Source organism: Onychomys torridus, chromosome 11 (assembly GCF_903995425.1).
Source record: "Onychomys torridus chromosome 11, mOncTor1.1, whole genome shotgun sequence".
Classification (NCBI taxonomy): Eukaryota; Metazoa; Chordata; class Mammalia; order Rodentia; family Cricetidae; genus Onychomys; species Onychomys torridus.
Window position 1 is genome coordinate 36,105,846 of NC_050453.1, and position 26,562 is coordinate 36,132,407.

Here is a 26,562-nt window from a genome sequence, read left to right on the forward strand (position 1 = left end):
TATAGTAAACTAAAAGAAAGCTGAAAAGAAAGACCCATTTTATTTGGAAAATTGTTGGGTAATTAGAAACTTACAATTCAAAAGATCCAAAAGAAGCTCTGAGGCTGATGCTGTTGCCTCTTCATTCCAGTGTCAGCTAGAATCCCAACTCGGGGCTCTCAGCAGAGACATTAACTGTGTAGTGTGTCTCATAGGTTTTGCCCTAGCACAATGCATTACCTAAACTCCTGTGGCATTCTTGATCAGTATCTTTCTATCTTTAAAGCCACTGATGAAACATGCATGCACACACATGTGTGGGCATTCTGGAGAACTTGCTAGAACACTTCATTTTAAAGATGGATGGTAGGTCCTTGTTGCACTGACTATGTAACGCAGCCTCTAGGGCCAGTTCTTTACCCTGTATCCTTTCCCCCTGCCAAATACCCCTTTCATACAGCTTCTGTCTTAATCTCTGGTAGTCAGGGGTTGTTGTTCTGTCTTAATCACACCCAATGTTTATCCTTGGAGTTTTCTATGGTTCTCTTTACTTGGCATTTGTTTCAGATTTTGGTGAAACAAAGACAAGTCCTTTGTAATTACCTTGAATCAAATAGAAAACAGAACTAAAATCACTTATGAACACAAGTCAGGGTAGATGAGTTGTTGGAAGAAAATAGTTTTATAAATATATGTGAAGGTGAGCTAGTCCCCAGCTAACTGGATTTGCCTGCTTGATCTCACCACTCTCTTGAAGTCATAACCTACACTGAAGAAGGTAACCACTCCTGGGTCCATAAGTACTGTCCCCTGTGAGTCAACTGATTAATTTTAATTGCGAGGTAGAGCAGTTTCCTTTTCCCACTTCATTTACATCCTTACTTGGATATGGGAGTTTCTCATTTCCTGTCCAAAAACTCATTCTCCCCCCTGTAGTTTAAACGAAGTGCCTATGTCCATGAAGGTAACCTATCATGCCAGTTATCTATGAGGACACCTACTGAAGAAGAAACGAAAGGTTTATATTTTGAGAGAATTTAAACCAATATTTCAAAAAATTAAAATCACTTTATTGCAAAGAACTTATGATGGACAGAATGCAGGTTGATGAGTTATAAAAAAGAGGATATGAAGATATTTGCTTTTCTAGTTTTAACTCTATCATGGATTTCTTCTTTGTTTTCTGGTGGGTATGTGCATAAAAACGTCATTGATGGTGAAAGTATAAACTCCAAAGTGAAGCTTCATGACTACCTTAACTTTTGTACAAAGATTCTTTCAGATGTAGAGACACTGGGTCTGGGCAAGTGCCTGTTTGAATGACCAAGTTAATATAGATGTGCCAGGTGTGTTTTATGGGGAAATTTTCCATCCTAATTTTCGGATAATGGAGATTTTCATGCTATATAAAACGTACTGTTTTCTTCCTGGTTGACACCAATAATGGAATATGTAGAGGTTACCCTGCTCTCTGCATTGTGTCAGGCTAACAAGGTGCTGGGTAGAACTAAATAATATATAATGATACCAGAGTAAGAGATGAATTGAAGTTAGACCAAGACCTAGGCTGGGCCAGTGTGGACATATTAGCAGTGAGGTGGCCATATACTGAACACATAGCCCATGAGCAATCAGTGAAGTTTCAACCTCTTCTCAGGAGTTCTTATAAACAGATAATGCATTGACTCACAAACACATTAATTTCAAATGAAATAGGAACTTTCTGTCTCCACTGAAAATATACACATTTGTTCCACAAATGTATATGATGCATTAGCCATGTGAATACATAGTTCTATCACTAAGTATTCACTAGTAAACAAAATACTACCCCAAAACCCTCACCTCTCACAGGTGTCATTATAGCATTCATTTTTCAGTGGTATTCTTAAATATAGGTTCCTAGTACTTTAAGAAGAATTTTATCATGTTCTTGAGGCTTCACATTTCCATATGGATAGGATGATGATGGTGAAGTTTTGAAACTGGGCTACAGAGCATCTATTGGCATACCCTTTACTGTGAGATAAGAGAAAACCAGGGTTCTGATTTTTCCTGGTTGGGAGAAAAAGACACAAGATTTGGTAGTAGCAAGCAGATGGGAAATTCAGTCATTCAAAAAATCTTCATAGAATAAGTACTCTAAAATATTCAAACATATTAATTGAATAATTCCTTTCTAAGACATTCTGATACTACCTCAGATTTGAAAAAGCTACTCTGAATACGGGTATGTTCTTAGGAAGAACAGTTGGGAAATGATGCTATAGAAATAGCTGTAACTTTCACAGCACATGTGGATGCATTCTCCACAAGTGAGAAGTTTACATATTATCATGTTTAGTGATCTTCATTGGATTTTATACAGCTATGTCTATTGCAATAGGTTAAATGTCCACTCTCCCTGAAAGGCTCTTAGGTTGGAAGCATGGTCTCTAGAATAGCACTGCTGGAAGGTGGTGTGGAACCTTCAAGTGGTGGAGCCTCTGGGAAGTCCTCAGATTGATCAGCTAGAATACCCTGGGAGGGAACCGTAGTACTTCTCTGGCTTTCTGTTTAGGATGTGACCTCTTCCACACCTGGCTATGCCTAGCCATCTGTCATGATGTGATATACCTGAGGGGGTCCTCACCAGAGTGGAACCGATACAGATATTGTGCCCCTGACCTCTAGAATTGTAGGTTTCTTCATAAGTAGTCACCTAAGATATTTTGTTATCACAGCAAAAAACTGATGAATATAGTGCTGACATCAAGACTCTTAATATCAAGGTAAACATGAACTATGTGAGGCTGGAAGGCTGTGGCTAGCCTGCTCTTACCATGACTGAGATGTGGAGGATCCTCAGTTCCTCTTCTGCTGACTCATGTTGGGGTTCTTCAGTTGGGTCTTGCCCAGGGAGACTTGGAGCGCCATCTTGGTGATGGATGTGAAAAAGCAAAGTACCATTCTCCAGCCATTGCTGCCTCCAGCGCACCAGAGGGATGTCTTCTGTATTCCCTGAGATCTCTAGAGGAAAACCACCGAAGTCACAGGGTGAGATTTGGGACTGGACCAAGATGCCATATTTCTGGTTTCTAGTACCAACAAGCCAATTCTTTCTGCAGACCACAAAGGATTCTGGCTACAGTTTCAGAAGTTCTGCTTATAAAACTCAAGAAAGACAAGAGATCTAGAGAAGAGGAGAATTATCCCCCGACAGGTCTTTCTAAGATAAATCTAGTAAGCCAGGCTCTCACCTAGTGAGAAAAATACTGAGGTGAAAATTCAAGTTCCTCCCCTTGTTCTGTGATCAATAGCACCCTTTACATGGCACAGTTTGAATACCTGATAACCCCCTGGGGTAAATACAAGGTTGTTTGCCTCTTGTAAATCTGGACGTATGAGTTCCACAGCAATTACTCCTAGATGCCAGGGAATCTACCAAGGAGAGAGTTGGCAATTTACCGTACAGAGAACCAGCATTTATGGAGCAGTCCTGGGAGGTTACTGAAGAGCCAGTGGGGGCTGTCAACTTGTTTGTGAAGCTGTTTTCATGGACTGCAGAGTCCACCGGAGAGGTCTGACAACGTGTTATGGCAGGAAAAGAAATGCTTTAATTCTTTTTTGCTTTACCCTTTTAGTTTTGTGAAGCAGATGTGTTGTGTGAAGAAATCGGTGTGAATTGGGCCGTGGTCACAGGTATAAAGATTCACTTGTTTTTCAGGGATTTAGATAAGAGCTGGACTATTATCAATAGAAAAATACCCAAAAAACAATTTTGCCTTCTGCACTGTAGTACTGGCTATGGTGCTGCTGCAGAAACACCCTGGGGATATACCCTCTTTTCTCTTATTCCCAAGCAAAATCACATCAGAGTCCTGGGGCATTCCATAGCAGAAAAAAACTGATTAATCCATCTTTTCTAGGACTTTATTTAGCCTTCATACCATGTGTCCTTTAACAACTATTACATCCTCAAAGGGGGACCAGGGTTCTGCGATACATACTTTAACAAATCATTACTTTATAAAATTTCATTTTTAAAAAGCATGCTTTTTCTCTCAAAATTTATCACCTTTAGCCACAAGATTATTCCATGGATATAAAAAAGATTTAATAGACACATTTAGAATATATTCTCATCAAGCATCACAGCCACAAGGAGGAAAGCAATTTTCAATATTTATGGAATTTATAATTATCCTTCACTATTTATGGAAGACCTGATATTATTTATTGATTTAGCCACTCATTTAATGGATACACACTGGGCATGCACTAGGCACCAGGCCCTGTGCTAGACACTCAGGGACACACACAGTGTTTTAAAGCAGCCCACCATGACCGAATATGCATAATGAATCCTGTGGGACCATGAGAGGAGGAACTGACCTCAGGAAAGCATACAGGATGGTAAGAAAGTGATCTTCTCTGAGGAAAAAGTTGCTTCATAGTAAATGGGGAAGGGAAAGGGATGATTAGGCAACTAACGAATGAAGATAAGATGGAGGAAAAGACATACATATCCATTGGTCTTCTCTGTAGGTCACTGAGGTTCTATATGGAACACAACTCATTGGCCTAACCCTGGAAGACATTGGTATGGTGGCCTCACTCACTGAACATCACACTCACCAGGGAGAGGAGTAAACATGAGATTATGAGGAAGAACCACCAACAAAGCATCCCCTTTCGTGCTGAGCCCTTCTTTTCTATTGCCTAAAAGGTGCTGTCATTTGTCAGGTTGGTATATCATCTGTGATCTTACATGTGATTGGCCTAAACTCCAGGGAGCTTCAGAAAGTAAAGAGACTAAGAAGGGAAGATTTGCATTTCAGGCCTGGTTTTCAGAAGGCACCTCCACATCTGTGTAGTGGTGACCCTGGCTTCCCATACCCACCATTCCTCTAAAGAGTCTCCCACATTCTGAAGTGAGGAAACATCCTTGGATACCTCTCTGAAGGTAAGCATTTAAAGCAGCAGGAGTCAAACAAATTGGGTGCACACCCAATAATCACCAGATCTTCCAGGCACATGGCTGTATATCCTGCAGGCACCCATCATGCCTTCTCATCCATCAACATACTAGAAGACTCCTAAAAACGCACCCTCCCCTGAAAATGCATCCTCCTAAGCCCTTGTTCCGCCACTGCACTAGGAACTAAACTCTGTCTCCATCTCAGCAGAGATAAAAATCATCAGCATTCCAGTTCCTGGTAGTGATGTGATGGCATAATCAAGCCCAGCTTCTTTTCAGAACCATCTCCACCCAGTGTAAGATTTATTCCATGCATGTCTGGGTACCATGCAGCCCCTTCTATAACCATTCAGAAGGACATAGCACCTGTCCCTTTAAATCACTTTGCAAACTAGATTCTGTTTCCCAGCAGATCTTCATCAAGCAGATCAGACTCATTACCTCTGCTTCAACCATGCAAGCAAGACAAGGGAATGCTTGGACCAAAGTCAGCCAACCTGATCCTGAACAGGGACAGGCGAACCATTAGATGCCCTCTACTCCTTTCACAAAAGCAGACAGAATGTGGAGAGAGAGAGAAAGAAAGAGAGAGAGACAGAGAGAGAGACAGACAGACAGACAGACAGAGAGACAGACACAGAGAGACAGACACAGAGACAGAGAGACAGAGACAGAGAGAGGTAGAGAGAGAGCTAAAGTAAGAAGGCCATGTGGTCTTTTATGAGCTTAAAGGCTATAATAATCTAATCTTTTGTTCCAGATCTTAGTATCACATGACTTATTTTTTTTAATTAAAATGCAATCTAAATGCCATAAAGTCACCGTATTCATTACGTTGTATAACCATCACCCACTGTCTGATCCTAGAACATCTTCATCAGCTCACTTTATATCTATGAGCAGCTACTATGTTTCAATGAGGAGGCAGATGTTGCTTTCCATGGCACTAGGCATGGGGGTACCAAGGAAAGAAGAGGTGCTGTGAGGACCCTGACAAAGTGCTCTACGGAGCGGTGGGATTAACACACAGAGTCTGGCAGTGGCTTCCAGGCTAACTCTCTCAATCCTTCTGTGGGTTATTCATTCCCATCCTTGTGATTGGTGATATCATAATTCTGCAGACTTGGCTCACTGTAGAGGGCAAGAGGTGAAGGAAAGAGGGCACCATGTCTGCCATGGGCATTCATCAATTCTTAGTTTCAAGATAATTACACAATGATAGCTTCTTCCTTGGCTTTTTTCCCTCTCCTCATAGGATCTGACACAAAAGAGCTCACATGCTAAACTAGCAACGTATTTATACTTATGCTATATCTGGCCTGATCAGCAGATGAAAAACTACATGGTAAATGCCCTGCCAACTTCTTCACCAACAAAAACTGAGATCTGAGCTGGGAATGTTAATGTAAACACGTTAGTGTGAATGCCACTGTCTCAAGAAGAAGAACTGTAATTCAAGCCAGTTCTGAGACTTCAAGGATCAAATTGGGGAGGTGATAACATTGATACTTTGATCCAAAGCCACAGAGGACTGTCACTGAGGCTCACTTAGGACCTTTACAGCAATTTACTGAAAAAGTACAAATTCCAGTAGGACCTTTGTGGTTATTTCCAGATATCACAGGTGCTGACAGGTGCCACAGGTGTCACAAGCACCGATCCTTTCAGCACACAGTAGGGCTGAGGTCTCCAGAAAGGGAGGGCTATCCCAGATCTTCCCATGTCTATTCTTGCTCCTACAAACCTCACATCTTCGGTGCCTCCCCAAGCCCTGCAATACAAAGAAATAAAAGTGCCACTCCTTATATACAATAAATATTCCAGGACCACATTGTGTTTGTCACAGTTGGAAATTAACTATGCACATCTACTCTCAAGGAGCAAGAAACTTCAGATGTGGCCAGGGCTAAGTGACAGCCCCATTGAGTGTCGGGTGAAACTTGGCTGGGTAAACACTGATGGGAAGTAGTAAAATGGTGGAAAATTCTGGAGATGCAATCTCCACAGTATGTGCAAAGGAACAGAAGGATGATGCACATTGTCAGAATCACAGGAGGTCTAGTTAAGCTGCAGGGGTGTGGGATATGTAGAAGAACCACAGAGGACCTACTCTCAGAATCCAGATTAATGACACTTGTAAGAGTCTTGAATGCCATCTTAAGGAGTTCACAGCTAGGGGAAAGTCATTCACAATTCTATTAGGCAGAAGCATGAAGCAAGTTAATGATCAGCAAGATTCAGAACGAGAATGGCTGATATACCAGATCTGTGTGTCACTATGGCTCTGATTCTGCATTCTTCAGTGACTAAAGAGAGAAGTGGGACTCAGGAGGCCTAGGCATGATCTGAGGAACTTTCAATAAGCTCCCTTGCTCTGAGCTTCCTCATCTCTGGGAAGACAAAATCGTGTGGATGAACTTTAAGACTCCTTTGTAACTTTGATAATCATATGGTCTGTCTCCAGAAAGCATAAGTTTGACATCACAGATAATGTCAGACTTCTTCTCCGGTCTGACCTATGTTCTACCCTGGGTTGAGAAGATATGGGCATAGACTCCAAGATATAGACCCAACTTCATGCTCTACCCCAGTCTATTGAGGAAGATCCTCATCATGCTGCTACATATATCTGGTTTCTAAGAGAGAACATTGGAGTTTCACGCCTCAGAGAGCCACACTGGTGGGATATTGGGCAGGTAACATCTGAGAGAAAAGCTTGGGTTGGAAAAGCAGAGTGAGATGATATCACTTTTAATTAGTCTTAGTCATTGTTCTAATGATAGTTTGTGGGCTGGGAGTTCGTAGTCTCTTTGTGGGGTTACTTCAGGACACTCAAAACTTTGCTGCAAAAATTGTTCTACCTGAATTACAACATGCCCTTACTATCCACATGCATATCCTCATACTGACAGAATCTGATCTGAGTTGTTAAGAAACATCAAGTCAATATCAGATTTTCCTTCCAAGCACCAGATCCACCATGCCCTCCTTCAGTGAACTAGACAATTCCAATTGGAGTATGGATTTAATTGGGAAACTTCTCAAGGATCATTTAATTCAGTGAATTGCTTAGAGTATGTTAGAGCAGTCTGGGCATCTTGGGACCCCTTTTCACTGCTAGCAAGCCTGAGTTTCAAGCTGAGTTCAGCTGAGTGGTAATGAGGTACTGTGGTTGCCCAGGTCAAGGCAGGAGGTAGCATTTGCTTGTCATTGTTTGGACTCATGCTGAGGGTACCTGCAGAACTGATCCTGTGATCTTTCAAGGTTGTTGTTGACACCCCCTGGTGGCCATTCTTCCTGTTGAAAGGCCTTGCTTAGATTTTCAAATTTATTTTCATGTGAACACAGTCTTTTCTCCAAACCAAATCTAAAATGCTTTCTGAGGGACTCCCTCAAGAACCCAGTTAGAAAAGAGTTAGTTCCATTGAAGGGACAGTAAAATGCACTACTAAGAAGGGTCCTTGCTGGTAGAGAATGGGGGAATCTCTGAGATACTGAGATTTATTGGTTATTTTCAATTATAAGTGTGGCATTACAAATAGCTTTATATTATTTGTGGAATAATTTCATGTAAAAGAGAACATCTCTGAAAATAAAACTGAGCTCCACCTCTACTATACGCGATCCCAGTGGCCATTGTGAGTTTCCTGTGTATTAAAGGTTGATTTGGGAGGAAGGTGATGCAGTAGGTCACAGCACTTGCTGCTTAAGCATCAACACCTGAGTTCAAATCCCCAGCACCACTGTAAAAAGTTAAGTGTGGGCACAGGCCTATAGCCCTGGCACTAGGGTAGTATAGAAACTGTAGGATCACAAAGGCTTAATCACCACCAACCTACCAAAAAAAACCCAAACAAACCAAGTCAACCAACCAACCAAAAGCAGCCCCCAAAACAAACAAATAAAAACCTAGCCAAACATAAAAACTAACAAACAACAACAAAAATCAAAACAAAAACAAAAACCCACTGAGCTTCAGGTCAATAAGACTGTCTCAGGGGAATAGGCAAAGTTTGATAGAAAAGAAAAAATCCAATGTCTAACCTCCATATATGTGTACACACACACACACACACACACACACACACAAAATAAAATAAAATATAAATTATTGAACTCAGATCATTAATAGGGTTAGACCAATCATCTAAACCAAAGTGTAACAATTGTGTCTTGTCTATCTGGGAGTGACTATCAAAAATGTTACAAAAGCTGGGCCTGTGACAGAACTAGTCTACTTCATTTTAGTCTTCTTTCATTTTTTTTTTTTAACTTTCCATTTCCATTCCCTACTTTCAGAGCTTGAAAGATATTGATGGTAGGTCTAGTTTTCCACATGGTTTCATTATGGTCTCCTGACTGAAACTATTAACATCGGTATTAACTTTCAACACCTTTGTAAGAAAATAACCTGCTTAAGTCAGGGGTTAATAACAGCCAGGGATCACTAATTATCTTGCAAATCTCCACCCTGTTATCAAACGTGACACCTGTCTTGAATGTCTCAGGAACAGCAGCCTCTAAGGACCTCAACTTGTTTCATAAACATAATGACAGCAGCACATTAGTGTCTTGGCCATCTGTGAAGGAAGATGATGGGCAGACAGAGGAGAAGGAAGTAGAGAGAAAGGACAAAGTCAAGAGACATGAGGAAATGAGACCAGCCAGACATCAGCCTTGGGCAGAGTTGGCTGAGGCACTGTACCTCTCACCACAGGGACCATCTGCTTTGGAGTTCTGAAATGGAATGATCCCACATCCTGGAGTGAGAACCATAGAAGACAGCTAGCTCTGCTGGGCCTGAATTCAGCCAGCATCGATGCCAGGAATGCTGATGCATTGCCTGGAGTGTGTGCCTGTTAATGCCTAGCTAAGTGGACAAAATGTGAGATTCCAGAGCCAGAAAATTCTTTTGTGAAGACATTCATAGACCAGTTAGGAATGTGGCTCCTATTGTGGTTTCTGCATTCAATTCACTGGCACAATAGAACTGTTTTCTAACATCCTGTTCTTGGTCCTCTTCATCCAAACAAACGTCAGCGATGGCTACAGAACTATCAGGAGCAAAGCTGCAGATCAAGACAGCTTAAAACACCAAACAGTTACCAACAGAAGCACAGGAATTTCTCTTCTCGGGTAACCAGAACCCTCTTGATTTGCTGAGATTTGGAATAGGAGAATTCACCCATGACAGATGAAGGGTGATTGAATGCCTATGTCCTCGGCTTTGGGGCATTCATCCTGCATGACATAAACTAAGATCTCAGTACATCACTGACATGGTGATGAAAAATGGAATCACAAGGCATACAGAGCACTGAACAGGGGTATGGAAGGAAGTCTGAGGCTCTCTCTGGAGCTCATATGCCTTGTCCTCAAGGGACGGGTTAGAAGTCTCCAAAATCTCTCCAGTTCTGACCTCTCATTGATGTCACAAAATAGAGCATGACACTTGATGATCGTAAGACCCCAAATCAGGTGCAGACTAAATGTATTTCTGCATGTCAGCTGGACAATAATCTCTAGAGATTTTTACATTAGGCTTTCTTCTAGGCCTTTGGCATAGTTGTGTGTCATTCAGTCTATCTTTCTATAGAGTAGGGGTTGGCTGAAGTGTCTAATTTCAGTGTAGGATCCCTTATGGGGACTCTTTCACACACAAATACTTCCAAATGGCTTCCAGTCAGCTACTAACCTTCAGTACATTAGGTATGTATAAGGAGAGTCTAGCTAAAACTTCACCTTACCTGTCTTAACACCCCTAACTGGAATTCTCTGAAAACGCTATACTCCAAAAGTCCGAGATGTTAGTTTCCTTTAAAGCTGCCCAGCCACCCATTTCTTCTCCAGGAATGGACAAAGGTGGGATAAAATGAATCAACACAGGGAGTAAGCATGAAAAAGGAAGAAAATAGGGGCCTGGGTAGTCCACAGAGAGGCAACTCAGAGGGCGGCCTGTGGGTAGGAGCTGTGGGAAGTGGAATCAGCCTCCATGGGAAGCAGTGGAGCTTTCTATGGATGCTGCTGGAAGTAGGTCACTCCATGCTACTCCTCGGTGCTGGCATGAATAGCAATGGAGCAACCTCACACACGTTCTACTTACCTAGCCCTGGAGACGAAAACATTCCTGTGGGGGGAAAGATGCAGCCAAAAGGTTCTGACACAACCAGAGAGATGGGAAGCATTTAAATGGCTTGTGATTTCATCCAAAATGGTTTACTTGTTCCTACCACAGTGTTTCTCTGGATCTTTTCAAACCTCCGAAAAAGAGTTTATCCACATGATACTCATTAAAGTCTCATTTGAAAGGGAAAGAAAAAAAAAAAAAAAGCCCAAAGCTCTTTGAAAAGAACCGGGTTATCTGGGCTGCAGATGTACTGGTAAAAGGGTTTTAAAAAACCTTGCATCTAGTTCTATTCTCCACTGCCACATGGCTGACCTTTGTAATTGAGATAACGACATGCATTTAACAAAATCTGACATCAAGTAAGATGTGTAATAATATTTAAACTCCATGATGTTAAAATATGTATTTATAGATCGTTTCATACATTGTGGGAAGAATAAGTCATTTGAAGTCTGAAGTTTTCTCCACTGGAATTCTAATTTGAGCTTTGCTGTCTTGGGGGTAGGGGGTTGCTCCTCTGCTGTGTGGCACTAGGAGCAATATGGACACACCTGGGTTTTAGAAACCCAGAACACTTGTTGCAAGATAATTATAAGGAAACTCCCCACTAGTCCCACCAAGAGCTCTGTGGACCGGAAGCCCGCTCTCTGATGCTGCTGATCTTCTGCTAACAAGGGCTTCAGTATCTGCTGTAATTCTCCTATCACGGATTGTTTCGAGGTTGTGAGTCTCTATTGCTCTAGAGGCTTCATGCAGCAACTGATGGAAACAAATGCAGACCCACAGCCAAACACTAGGTGAAGTTCGGGGAATCCTGCAGAGAAGGGTGAGAAAGGATCGTAGGAGCCAGAGGGGTCAAGGACACTAAAAGAATCAACTAACCTGGGCTCATAGGGGCTCCCAGAAACAACCAGGGAGCCTGCGTGGGATTGACCTAGGCACTCTGAATATATGTTACAGTTGTGTAGCTTGGTCTTTTTGTGGGACTCCTAACAGTGGGAACAGGGGCTGTCTCTGACACTGTTGCTGACTTTAGGGATCCTACTGCTCACACTAGGTTGCCTTGTCCAGCTTTAATAAATAGAGAGGTGCTTAGTCTTACTGCAACTTGATATGCCATGTCTTGTGGATGTCCATGGGAGGGCTGCCCTAGGCTGAACGGAAATGGAGGAGTGGATTGCGGGTGGGGACAGAAGGGGGATTAGGGGAAGGGACTGGGAGGAGAGGCGGAGAGAAACTGCTTCTGGGATAATAAATAAATGGAAAAAAAATCTCTTTTTATGTATATAAAAAAAAGGTACATGGAAAAGGAGTTGAGAATGCAAAATTGTCAAAATTATCTGAAGGTAGTGTGTAGAAAGGTGTCTTGCTTGCCTAAGTTGTCTTGATTCATTTCCACTTCTAATTAGTTTTCGTTCAATTATAGTTCTGTTCTGATTGTCCATGACTCAACTCCACAAGTGATGCCTCTCAGGTGTTGGCTGTGCTGAACAGCTCTCTAAGTATTCATGAGTGCTTAAACCTCAATGACCCTTCAGTGTAGGACTGTTATCTCCCTACTTTACACTTAAAGAACTTGCATTCCAGAGAAGCTAACCTACTTGACAGGATTACTCAGTTAGTACACACTAGAATGAGGAGAAAGTCAAACCTAGGTCTCTTGGTCTTAAGGGCCACTGTTCAATATCATACCTTCTGGTCCTTGCTTTAAAAATCCCAGTTTCAGGATACAAGAAACTGGTTGCTTAGCAATTTCTGGCATTTAACAGACAACAAAGAGCAGCAGCAGCATAGTCGGTGTGATTATTGGTGCCATTCACATAAATATTAAAATTGAGCAATAAGCTTTGACAGAATTAGGCAAGCGGTACCTTCAAATGGTCCTAGGGTCTTCACTGTCTTAATGAATCCAGAAACTTTAAGTCCATGAATAACTTTAGTTCTAGTTAAGGAACATAGGGTGGGTCACAATGATGCATTCCTGGAAGTGCTATTTAGCAAAGTGAACACTTTTTCTGTGTGTCTGACAGAAGTCAAATAATGCTAACACTGCTTTAAGACCTAGTGATTGGACTTTCACATAGGGATGTTCTGGTATGTAAGATCAGCTTTCAGTGAACTGAAAGTCATGGATTTGGCAACATGGTCCTGAATTAAGTTGTGCAGGTCCTTCTGGGTATAGTCATGCCTACTTTTAATCCCAGCACTCAGCAGACAGAGGCAGGCAGATCTCTGTGACTTTGAAGCTAACCTGGTCTACATAGTGAGATCCAGGCCAGCCAAGGCTACATGGTGAGACCCTGTCTCAAAATAAAACAAAATAAAAATAAGGGCATGTCCACCCAGATGAATAAAGTATGGCAGTCGTAGGAGGAGACCAAAAAAACGTGCCTCTATTAAAGTACAGTTGAGCCTTCTTCGGTGTTACACTAGGTCCTACTCTATAGACTTATTGGTCTGATCTCCTCCTTCTGTAAATCCCAAGAACCTTTACACTCAGATGGAACATTCCATTCTCATCTTCTCCTTGGAAATGAGGCATTCCATCTCATTCCCACAGCCACATGAGCTTCCCTCCCTGAGCATGAGTGCCACCTGTTGGTACCCACAACTTGGGCACATTTGCTTCTCTAGGCTCTCCTCTCTGCACCATTGTCTCCTATGGAAAGGTGGGGATAAACTAGCTTGAAAGCCTCTTCTCACTCCACAGTTCTTCAGTGTTACCTTCCTATCATCTCCACTTGCCGTCTTGACAACTAGGACCGAAGCTACTGCAAAGTTAAGATGAAATATTGTCATTGTATTAGGTGCCATCATTGTGTTATTTATTCATTGAGAGAGTGAAGGATCAAGGGAAAGCAATGAACATTTAGCTCTGTGAATAATCCCTAACCATGGCTCCTGTCTTACAATTGGCAAAGCCCTTCTTATAAGCCCCTCTTTATAAGTTGATCAGCTCTGAGGGATGGGCTTCATAGAACTAGAAACCAGAAATCCAAAGAGGGGGTTCGACCATTTCAAAGGAGAGAGTTAATGAGATGGAATGACAGAACTAGAATCTTGTCTTCCCGCTCACAGAACAGCACCTTACCCATTCAATTGGACTGTCTACCAAAACAGTGCATATTTACCCTTGAAACCATATGCTTGGTTCTTGGACTTCAGAAAAAAAAATAGATATCCAGAACACATACATCAATAATAAAGACAAAGGCAAACATTTGAAAGGTTGAGGCTGCAAGAGCTGGGATAGAAATTTTGCTATTAATCCGTTCAAACTAGTATACAAATGGCATGCCAATCTGATGTGATTTCACCATGCCTGGCCCCTGTGGAGGATCAGATCTGCTCGGTTCATGCTTCCAGTTTCTGTTCTAAAGACTCTTGACATTGTCTTGGCCCAGTTCTGCAGGCTGATTTGCGTAAGTGCCTCTTAGAGAAAAAGGTCAAGATGACCTCTAAATGACCTGATAGACATATCCCCATGGAAATCTTTGATCTGGATGTCTAGTTTTTCCTGGGGGTGATTTAGAAGGACTCAAGGCCACCTGGTCTGTGAATGGTGTGGTGCTCAGCTGGCAAAGACACACAGTCACTCCTTATTGGTTCCCTTTCCATATTTATTGCTTTAAGTCTGAGGCTCTATGTCAGAAACACACACACAGACACTTTTGTGTATTTCCAAGTCAGAAATTATTGAGTAACAATAAAGTTTTGCGTTACAATGTTTTTAATTGGCTGTGGTTTACCAGTAGTCTCAATGTTCCTTCATAGCTGACCAAGGAAGATTCCTTTATTCCTATCTCAACTACTAAAGTTAACTCTCAGATCGCACAGTATATATCACACAGCAAACCTCTCTGTATATATAAATGCATATGTGTAGGTTACAGAATGACTACAAAGGTTAAAGAGGTTGGAGCAGAGTCCAAAGTGTTCTAACAATGCCTTACTACAAGGCCTAGGCAAGAGATGGATGCAGATGCAGGAAGAGTCACGGAGTATTTAGATAAGATACTTTAAAACCCAGCTGGAGCACTTGCCCCAAGAGCAGACAGACTATTGCTGCTTACTCCCATCATTCCTATGAAATGGGTTCCTGTCTGCCAGGAGGATCGGCTTCCTTACTGACAGGTACCCATGGTGCATACCAAAGCTACAGGCCAACAAGTCCCCTCTCCTGCTATCCTAAACTTCCAGGTTGTTCCAGTTCACAGGATTTCCTCCCTTACCCTGCAGTTAGCAGTTTTTCATTATAATCCACAAGGTTTGTACTTGCTCCTGCTGTTCTATCTACTCCCTGGAGATGACAGCTCTGGCCCTTGCCAGTCTGCCCCTCTCCTCTCTGCCCCAGAGAGGTAGCAATGGCTGCTTTGGACTTCCCCCAAAGGCATCTGAATATCCTCTCTCTGGTGTCTATAATAAAAGCCTTCTCCCACCCTGTAAAAAGCCTTGAATGGGTGAAAAGGCTGAGTGACTAACCCAGTGTCAAGTTTGGCTACTTGAGTTCTATCCCTGAAAGAACCATGGTGGAGTGAGCACATCACTCCCTGAAAGTTGTCCTCTGACTTTCATTTGTACACGCACAGTGAATAAAGAATAAATATATTTTTAAATGGAGTCTCTTGGGGCAAGGCTCAGCTAGAGTGCCACTGTTTTCTTCAGTGAGAAGTAACCTAGAGTGGGTACAGCCTAATCTCATCACCCTCTTTCTCCAAGCACTCCACAATAAAATAACCATTATGGGCCTGGCAGTGGGAAATGCTGGCTATGAGAAGAACAATGTGTTTTAATGGAGAAGATACGAGTGAGCCTCTGATACAAGGATATCAAGAGAGCAATGTGACCCCTGTTGATTGCATAAAGTACATGTTAGATTGCTCTCCAAATATTTGCCTGATAAGACTCAAAGCCCCATTTGAAATCCAAGAAAAAATGAGTTTAGTGCACATGAAAGGAAGTTTGCCTTCACTCAACTGGTTCCCATTGTCACAGATGCCTTTGTGCCATACTGCATTCAGCAGTGGCTCTGTTTCTCAGACACACTTTGTTCTTCCACCCCTAGATAGTCCTGGTCACTATCTGCTGTATGTGTGTTTGAATATGCTTACATTTCCATAAACATTTCCTGAGAGCCCTTCTCCATTCATCTGAGGCTGTTCTCAAAACTATGCCATTTAAGTTTGATAGGCTAAAAGCAAAAAGTGTCGAGTTTTCTATTTCTACGGTGGAAGAGTATACTTTAAAGAAAAACAGCAGCAAATTTCATCAAATGAGACAGAGTGTGAACAAAAGAAAGGCGGCTAAGTTGAGTGGGTCATTAGGTTCAAGACAGGACACAGAGATGAGAACTGAGGGGCAACTCTACGGCGTTGACAGCTTCTCCGTCTCCTTCCCAGTCTACAAACAAAAGGCACAGAATGGGAAAGCAGTTCTCTGCCTCTGCATGGGCTTATCTTCCCTCATTTCAGCCTTGAAGCTGAGATCAAGCTCTGCTTCTCAGCAACACTGCCTCTTTCATTCATCAAGTGCCCTGTGTCTTTTTGGTTTGTTTACCACCTCTCTCTCTCTCTCTCTCTCTCTCTCTCTCTCTCTCTCTCTCTCTCTCTCTCTCTCGATTATACTCCACCTTGGGAAATGAGTCCCCAAAGAATAATACCTGCTGAATGGAGGTATACTTCCTTTCATCTTCCCCAAATCCACCTTTCTTGGGTTCCAAATGAGTTTTGACATCTGTCAGTTGACCACACGGAGGGCAAGGTCACCTTCTGTAATAAACCCTGTCACATTCTCCTCTTAAACTTTGTTCATATTGCTTTTGCCCATGCTTGGCTGTTAGAAGAAGTGTGAGTTATGTTTGGGGCTCCAGTTCCATTGAGCTAAACTTCTTCTTATGACAGCAGCAGCTTGCTTTGCACACTTTCTGTTTGTCAGGTGTAGCCCTGAACTAGAAGAAGGCAGAAGAAGAAGCCGCAGAAGTAGGAAGGATTCTAATGGAAAAGCAGAGTCTGAGGTAAGGCTTCTACATGTAGAATCTCTGAAGTCATCATGCCTCAGTTTCTCTATCTGTAAAGAATGGCAATAATATGCTTCGGAGTGCTAGTAAATGAATATGCTAACAGAAAGGCTTACAAATATGAGAAATATTAGTCACATTTGTCAGTGATATTATCATTTAAAATTGCTGACAAGAATAACTTGCTTGATTCCTGGGGTAGCAAACAGTCAATGTGGTTTTCTAAAATTTAGAGTACTACTGTGTTTTCCACATCCTTCATACTGGTATTTTGTTTTCCCTTTTTGGCCACTGAGTTGATGTTTTCAGACCTTGGTTTTAATGAACTCTAGATAATGTTCCCAAGTCACCAGTAGTATGGCAAAGATCTTTTTCACTTCAAAACTCCAGGAAGCCTTCGACCATGAGAGTGTTATCTTAATGATGATCACACGAGAGAATCATGAAATACCACCTACTATTCCCTTCCTTCTGGAATAGTTAGTTGTGTCTGATAGTTTCACAGTCAGTTTAATATACAAAGTATCATCAAGTCATTGCTAAGGATTAGCAGTTAAATTGTTTTCAAAACTGAAGTACCATGCTCAGTAGATATAGAATTGTGATGGTTAGTCTCCTCTGCCAACTGCATTTGTCATTACCTAAGAGATATTCTCTGGTTTCCAGAAGACTTTACATGAGGAAAGAAAGTTGGTGGCAACACCTAATAGGCTAAGCTCCCAGACAGAACACATGGGAAGACATTTAGACAGCTGAGTACCAGCATTGCTCTCTCTAAGTCTTCAGAGCAGATGCAATGTGACTGGCCATCATGGACTGTTGTGGAATATTTTTATACTGTGAAGATGTGTCTTTTCCAAGGTGCCTTCTGATTAGTTTGATAAGGAGCTGAATGGCCAATAGCTAGGCAGGAAGAGGATAGGTGGGACATTCAGGGACAGAGAGCACCCTGTGAAGAAGAAAGGTAGAGTGGCAAGCCAGACACGGAGGAAGCAGGATGGGCAGTGTGGAGATGAGGTAATGTCATGTGGCAGAATGTAGATTAATATAAATGGGTTAATTTAAGTTATAAGAGCTAATTGAGAACAAGCCTAAGCTAAGGCCAAGATTTCATAATTAATAATCAGTCTCTGTGTCATTATTGAGAAGCTGGTGGTATAAAGAAGGACTTGCTACAATGGACTGTATTCTCCAACAATGAGCCAGGTAAAACCTTCTTCCCTACGTTGCTTCTGTCGAGTATCTTGTCAGAGAAATGAGAAAAGAAACTAAGACAGTCGCTAACTTATTATTTATTATTTAAGGAAGATGTATTTTAAAGGCATAATTTTGAAAACTCAAGTAGACCCCCCTTGATGAGTGTGTGTGTGGTACACACAAATTCCCACCAGTAACACCCCTCTCACACCCTGTTGATTGGGTTTCAAGTGTTTATGGATTTCATACTGCATTATCAATTTCAATGGTCTGCTACCAATAGAGGCAGGCAGGGTCATCTGCTGTAAAAGATGAACTCTTTACCTCTCCCACATTCACCTCTGAAACTCTTTGAGATTCATGAGTAGATTTTATGCAGCACTAGTAATTTAACTATTCTTATTTTATAGTTTGATTTGGGAGATTCTTAGGACTAATGATTACTTCTATATATCCATCAATGTCAGAAGGTAACACCATTGTTGAAATTTCATGGATTCTTCAATAAAAACTGAGAAGATTTATCCCACCAGTTACTTTTGTCATTTCCCTCATTCACAAAAATAAAAGAATGTTAGAGGTTATGACTGGCATCATTTGTTCATACCTTGAGAATATTTCTTACAAGCCTAGAGGTGATAAACACTGTTGTCAATTAATTTCTACTTAATGCCCATTGTTTCATGCATAGTAATCTAGTAACTTAATAGATTTAAGTACTTGGTGATTTTAAATGCTGTTCTAAAAGAGTCCATTCATTCAAAACATTCCCCAGGAAGCATTGCTTCCTTGGATAGGGCTTTCCTCAGACATTTTAGAAAAAACCAGCAGCCCATTCTGTGTTATTGTTGGATTTGCCAGATGTGGGAGAATAAAGCTTCTAATATAAGTATTAGTTTTTTCTTTTGGAGGGGGGAATTTCCTTCTTAAATGATAGACCCCCCAAGCTGCAATAGAAAACCTCTCTCTCTCTCTCTCTCTCTCTCTCTCTCTCTCTCTCTCTCTCTCTCACACACACACACACACACACACACACACACACACACACACACAACACACACACACACACACACACACACACACACACACACACACACAGAGAGAGAGAGAGAGAGAGAGAGAGAGAGAGAGAGAGACCACAAAAGTTGCATTGTTTCCATCTGGAGAGATGCAACCAGAAAGAATCAGTGTACCTTTTCCATGAAGAAGGCCAGTTGGGAAAGGGAAGCTATTTCCTGTCTCAGGTTTCCTGAGGTTGTGATACTGATGATAATACCGAGATGAAGGGATTTTAAAAGTAGCTGGCTCTGCTACTTTAATTATCCTGTCTAGAAAGAAAGCCTGCCATCAGACTGGAGACTGGCTCTGCTCAGGAGATTGATTGGAGTGAGATTCCCCCCCACCTGTGCCCAATCTAGATTGCTTTAGTTTTACTGGAATTGAGGCAGGCCATAAACCTATCAGTGACTCAAGAAAATTGAAGCAATTAAGTCTACAGGTGTGCATATCTGTCATATTAATGATGGATCTGTGTTAATACAAGCCACGGAAGGCTTCTGCATGGAATATCGTTCACTTCAACTAAGGATGCAGCCACTTCATGGAGGCAGCATACCTCCATAATGTTGACATCAAAGTGCCCTTTGCTATGGGTGTGGATAGATATAGGAATGTAGGATATAGATATGATAGGATGAAAGGGTAGTTTATTGAATCTACTTTTAAAGAGCAACAACATGTTTAATGATGTTTTACATTGCCATGGATTTTAGTTTATTGATACAAATTTAAAGCTAATTTTGTTATACTTTATGCATATTCTCCTCTTGTTTAAAGTATTTTGTTTTTGCAATTCATTTAAAATTGTAATGTATAATTAAAAAATACAGATTACTAATTAGTCATCTATGATAATCAAACTTATAGTCATATTGGTTAAGTTTTTTAGGTATACATAGATATATTTCAATTAGGTAGGTAATCGTCGAACACTTCAAAGACCTACAGAATATGACATTTAAAACATTTTAAAAACTTAGACTTTCCTAGACAATGAGACACACTGACAGCACTGATTTACTTCAAAGAAGAAGATGGGCATTGAAGACACTCCATATGGAGTTTATCTTCTTGGCAAAAACAGCCATTTTGGGCACGAAACTGATCTTGCCTGGACTGCTGATAGTAAGTTATATAATCTGGACATGCAGGAACCATAGGAAGGTGACCACTAAACTTTGCAAAGTGAAATGATTCTTCAGGTTCCTGCTTTGCAGAAGAGACAGCGAGATATTCTAAATGACACAAGGAGAAGTATCTGAAAAACCCTAGGCTGAAGAAAGATGCCTCAACAATACTGAGAAACTCCAGGTGACTGTCCAGGCAGGCAGCTGCCTCTGTCTACTCTCGCAAGATTCCCAAAAGTTGCTTATGTCTATCTCCTGTTTTCTCAGGTATTATTATGTTCCTTCTCAGGTCTTTCATGTAGTTGAAGACTAAATAGTTATAATTTTCCTTGGTTATTATAAAAGATAAGTTAGATATAAAACCTTAGACTCACAAATATAGAATAAATGGAATATTTTCTTTGAATTTACCAAATATAAATAGATTAGATACTGTAACTGTAATTCTTGCTTGATAACTCTTTTGTTATATATAATTTTACTATGTTAAAGTTAAAACCTTCTTTTTTGATTAAACAGAAAAGGGGAAGTGCTGTGGAATGTCATTCTGTATGCTGTGAATGTGTGTTGTTCTGATGGGTTGATAAATAAAATGCTGATTGGCCGGTAGCCAGACAGGAAGTACAAGTGAAATTAGCAGCAAGGAGAATTCTGGGAAGAGGAAGGCTGAGTCAGGAGTCACCAGCCAGACACAGAGGAAACAAGATGATAAAGCAGAACTGAGAAAAGGTACCAAGCCATGTGGCTAAACATAAATAAGAATTATGGGTTAATTTAAATGTAAGAGCTACTCAGCAATAAGTCTGAGCTAATGGCCAAGCAATTATAATTAATAAAATCCCCTATGTGTTTATTTGGGTCTATGTGGCTGCCAGACTGGGCAGGACACAGGAAAACTTCAGCTACATGGATAAGCCTTTACAACCACAAAATGATTCCTATCATCCCAGCACTGCCTTGCGGTGGTAGGCCACTGCAACTCTAATTCCAATCAAATTCCAAACAGGTGAAGACAATGTTAGTATAAGATAATAGTTGCTGGGAGAGTATACTTTATAAGAGTAAGAAAGACCTGCCTTAAACACCAACATTTCTACTTCAAACTGTTTTTTCTTGGCCATGCTATGGTGCTTAAACCAAACAAAGATTACAATATTTGTTTTATAAGATGGTTGTGAGGAGGAAATGAAGTAATAAATGCAAAGCTCTGAACACAGCATCCTGCAGTCACGGTCACTTTAATGATTTTTCCTTTTCTGACCTTCAAGCATTTCAGTTCCTAGAAATTAATTTCCAGTCATTCCTTGTAGACTGCCAGGTGACTTGAGGATGGGGAAGGGTTAGCAGGCTTTAGGAAAAGATGAGTAGGATCCTGCACTGGATGAGTCTATTCTTATGCATGTCCACTGTCTTTGCAGTGAGAGATGTCCCCTCCTCTGATGGTCAATCTTTGCTGAGCCTTTTCTCTGACCCCTCTGTGGTGGATGCCTCACTCAAGGATAACCCAACTACAGATGGTGCCGTGACCTGCTACATGTCTGAGCACAAAAAGATGAGCTAATCAGATTCTCACTCTTAGGAATTTGAAATAGGGAATATGGAACAAATCAAGCATAAATCAGCAGAAGCAGAGCTCACAGAGATGCATAGTAAAAGCACAGATGGGGAGTCTGGGCCATAAGGGCCACTTAAAGCTGGAGAGATGAGGAAATAGAAAAACATGAGTAAGCAAGAGTGCTGATGTAGAGAAAAATCACAGGGCATAAAGGGAAGTGGTAGCAAGAGGGCAGAGAGAGAAGAAGTGGGTATTTGGGAGGATTGGAGGACAGTAGTCCTGCAAGGGACTACCCCAAGATCTGTTACAGAGCTTCCACTATTGTAGAATATTAGTTCAAGAGGTGTTACATTCTTTTGTGCTGGGGAATATTTGTTAAATGATGCAAAGATATGTTGTATTCCTTTATGTTGCATTTGTTTAACTCTGTGAAGATTTGTTACTTTGCCCTATAAAACACCTGATTGGTCTAATAAAGGTAAAGAAAGGTCTCTAGAATAGAGAAAAATAAAAGCCTAGAGTCAAAAGGAAGATGGGATAATTAAGTTAAGAAAATCTGGCTAGAAACAAGCCAAGCTAAGGCTGGGCATTTATAAATAAAAATAAGACTCTGTTTGAGCATTTATTTTGGAGTTGGGTGGTGGGCCTCCAAAGAGTCATGACAAAAACAAAAACTACCAATTACACTTCACAGTCCCACTGCTAGGAAACTTAGCAGGCACTTGGCACCTGTGTCTTCATTCCTATGTGTTCAATATCTCAAACAGAATATGTGCATTGCACAAAGATTCTAAGCAACCAGAAACACATTCGAGTTGCTGCCTTGAAATCATAGGATCCACCCCAGTGCAATATGGACACCCTTTAGAATATGTGGAATGTTCTCCTCAATAGATAGGTTGATAATAACAGCCACAGCCAGGCCATACAGATCAAGGAAAAAAAATGAATACAGGTCCAGCACAGGCACAGCATAAGCCCAGTACAGGCCCAGTATAGACCCAGCAGAGGCCCAGAACAGGCCAAGCACAGGCACAGTACAGGCCCACCATAGGTCCAGTACAGGCACAATACAAGCCTAGCAAAGGCCTGACACAGGCCCAACATTTTACCATCTCAGGCTCTGCACAGGAACAGGCCAAACACAGGCCCAGCATAGATAGGCCTGGTAAAGGCTTAGAATAGGCCCACTGCAAGTGCAACACAGGCCCAACACAAGCATAGGAGAGGCCTGTTGTGGGGTATTTCTTTAACTAGGCAAAGATGTGTTACATTTGTTTATGGTTTAATAATGTAAGGATGTGTTGCTTTGCCTGCCTAAGGCACCTGTTTGGTCTGTTAAAGAGCTGAATGGTCAATATCTAGGCAGTAGAGGAATAGCTGGGACTGGAAGGCAGAAGGAATAAGTAGTAAGAAGAATCTGGGCTTGAGATGAATGAGAAGAGATTGAGGAAGAAAGAGAGGGAACACCCAGGGCCAGCCAGGCATCTGCCAGACAGATAAACATGGAGTAGGACATACAGAATGAAAAAAAGACAAAATACTCCAAGGCAAAATGTAGATGAAAAGAAACAGGTTAAAATAAATTATAAGAGCTAGTGGGACAAGCAAAAGCTAAGGCCAAGCATTCATAATTAATAATAAGTCTCTGTGTCATTATTTGGGAGCAGGTTGGTGGCCCACAAGAAAAAGCCTGCTACATATATTGCCCAGTATGGGGCCTGAGTTTTTCCACATAGGGCCTGAGAAAAAGGTGGGGATTGGGGGGAGAAAAAGAAAAAAAAAATGGATGTGTCTCCTTTAAGAGGCTCTGCAATACAGTGAGCATTTGAATAGCCAGTACACTAAGTAGAAATAGTAAGCTAAATAAAAATGCCTGCCACAGTGCAGGGCACCAGATTCCTGGAGCTGGGGCAATTAGATGCAGCCTCCGGTTGAATGCAACTCTCAGCCAGGGTCATGGGGAATAAAGCTTGGCTTTCACAGACCTGAACAGGGCAGAACCATTTTCCAGAGCCAAACGGCTGTAGCTTAGCAGTTTAAGGTTTGGCTCATGTGGTCAGAAAAGGCTAGAGACCTGAAGTAAAAACAGGTCCAGATTGGGAGAAAAAAATAAAAAATAAAAACAAAACAAAAACAAGCAAACAAAAACAAACAAACAAACAAACAAAAAAACCCTTCCTAATCAGGTTACATTGTGTTTAAAAATGTGCATTGGCTTGAGAAAAAAAATGGGTATAAACAGTTATAGAAAAAGGTAAATAGTTTATAAATAATAAAGTCTTTAAAGAGAAAAGAAAGTAATATAAAAATCATAAGCCACATAAAGATAGGAAATACCTAGGGAGTTTGGATTCTGTATGGTATGTTGACTTTGAATTTTTTGAATGCTGACAAGCAAACAATAACTGCTGAGAGACATTAGATTATAAAAAAAAAAATGCTGAATTATATAATCCTAGATACTTTAGAGATGCTTTAACTTTAAAATGGAATTCAGAAAATGTATTGCATTTGGGGAAGAGTTTATGCTTTTGTTTCTACAGGAAACAAGATTTCTTCCAGGTTAGTAGAGATCAGGTTTGAATGGGGGGAGACATCTTGAAAATTTTGGCTATAGAAATACAGAGACCAGCCAAAAACAAGAAAAACCAGAAGACAGGTGATGTATATACTGATCCTTCTGCATGGGAACAGTTCTGAGACTAGACAACAAATGTTCCAACTAGTTTTCTCGGGACTGGACATTATCTCAATTTTCTCAGGGTCCCATAAAGACGATGTTGTCATCCTCAGACAACAAGAAGCAGTCTAGAACACACCACCTGCATTCCCAGGAGGTGGGGTAGGTGTTTTTTGGTCATTCAGTAGATTATAAATTTTGTCATAAGTAGGGATATAGGAATATAGGGTAAAACGACAACTACTTCAAATATTTTATGTTGGTGTGGATTTTGGTATATTGATACAAATTTAAAGTTATTTTTGTTGTGCTGTATGTATATTTGTACTGTTGTTTGGGGTATTGTGCTTATATAGTTCATTTAAAAATGTAAAGTATAATTAATAAATGCAGGTTGGTATTTAGTCAATTATAATAATCAAATTTATGTTAGGTATGTTTTCAAATTAAACACAGATACATTTTAGATAGATAGGTAATCTTCAAATTCTTCGAAGATTTACAAAATATGGCAATTAAATGTTTTGAAACACAGGTCTTTTCATGACAATGAGATATATATATGCTCCTGGTGGCACTAATCTATTTCATAAAAGGATGATGAGCATCAAAATACCTTTATATGTAGTTTGCTTTCAATGTGGAAAAGCTAGCCATTTGGGCAAGAAACTGTCTTTTCCTTGACTACTGAAATTATACTGGACAAACTGGACAATCAGGACACAAAGGAAAAAGACTGCCAAGCTTTGCCAAGGTAAGGTGAGACAGTCCTTCAAAATTCCTGCTTTGTAAAATGTCTTCTAGATATTTCATGTCTGAGGCTTAAGATGGATGCACCAACATCACAGAGGAACCTTGGGTGACTTTCCAGGCAGCCAGATGTCTCTGTCATTTCTATAGTTTTGGAAGTTGCTTTCTCTACGTTTTCTGTTTACTCAGATAATATATCCTTCTGGGGTCCTTTATGGAGTTGAAGACAGCTAGTTACATTGGCAGATTTCCTTAGTTATAATTGATGGTAAATTAGGTACAAAACTTTGGACTCACTAAGATAGGAGAAATAATGCAGTATTTTCTCTGAATTTGCCAAATACAATTTGACTGGATATTGTAAATGTAATTATTACTTGATAACTGCTCTATTGTATGTAGTTTTACTTTATTAAAGTTAAAGTGTGTCTTTTTATTTAGACAAAAAATGGGGAAATGTTGTGGAATATTTGTTTAGCTAGGCAAACATGTGTTACATTTGTTTATGTTGTCTTTGTTTAATGATATAAAGATGTGTTGCTTTGTCTGCCTAAGACACCTGATTGTTCTTATAAAAAGCTGAATGGCCAGTATCTAGGCAGGAGGGGAATAGGCAGAGATGGCAGGAAGAAAGAATAAATAAGAGGAAGAATTTAGGCTCAAGAGGGAAGGAGAAGAGAATGAGAGAGAAAGAGAAGGAGGCATCTGGGGCCAGCCAGGCAGCTGCCAGACAAACAACATGGAGTAGGACATACAGAATGAAATAAAGGTAAAAAGCCAGAAAATAAAATGTAGATAAAGAGAAACATGTTAAAATATGTTATAAGAGCCATTGGGACAAGCATAAGATAAGGCCGAGCACTCATAATTACTAATAAGTCTCTGTATCATTGCTTGGGAGCTGGTTGATTGCTCCAAAGAAAAAGACTGCTACACAGGGCTAGCACAGGCCCAGTATTGGTCCAGTATAGGTCCAGCACAGGCTCTGCACAGCCTCAGTACAGGCCTAGTATAATCCCAGTACAGGCACATTATTTTCCACTACATGCCCAGTACAGGCCCAGTACAGGCCCAGCACAGGCCCAGCATAGGCCCAGGACAGGCCCAGG

General features: G+C 40.9%; 1 protein-coding gene across 3 annotated transcripts in view; it reads right to left on the minus strand.

Moving 5' to 3' along the window:
• Astn1 (astrotactin 1) overlaps nucleotides 1-26,562 on the minus strand; it is a 331,275-nt gene that overhangs the window by 207,239 nt on the left and 97,474 nt on the right. For 2 of the 3 annotated variants that reach the window (XM_036202074.1, XM_036202075.1), the window contains exon 2: nucleotides 2,801-2,988. In XM_036202074.1, the coding sequence (XP_036057967.1) occupies nucleotides 2,801-2,988 (188 nt within the window). Of the gene's footprint in view, nucleotides 1-2,800; nucleotides 2,989-11,042; nucleotides 11,086-26,562 lie in introns of those variants that run through there. The other variant, XM_036202076.1, reaches the window with a different exon arrangement.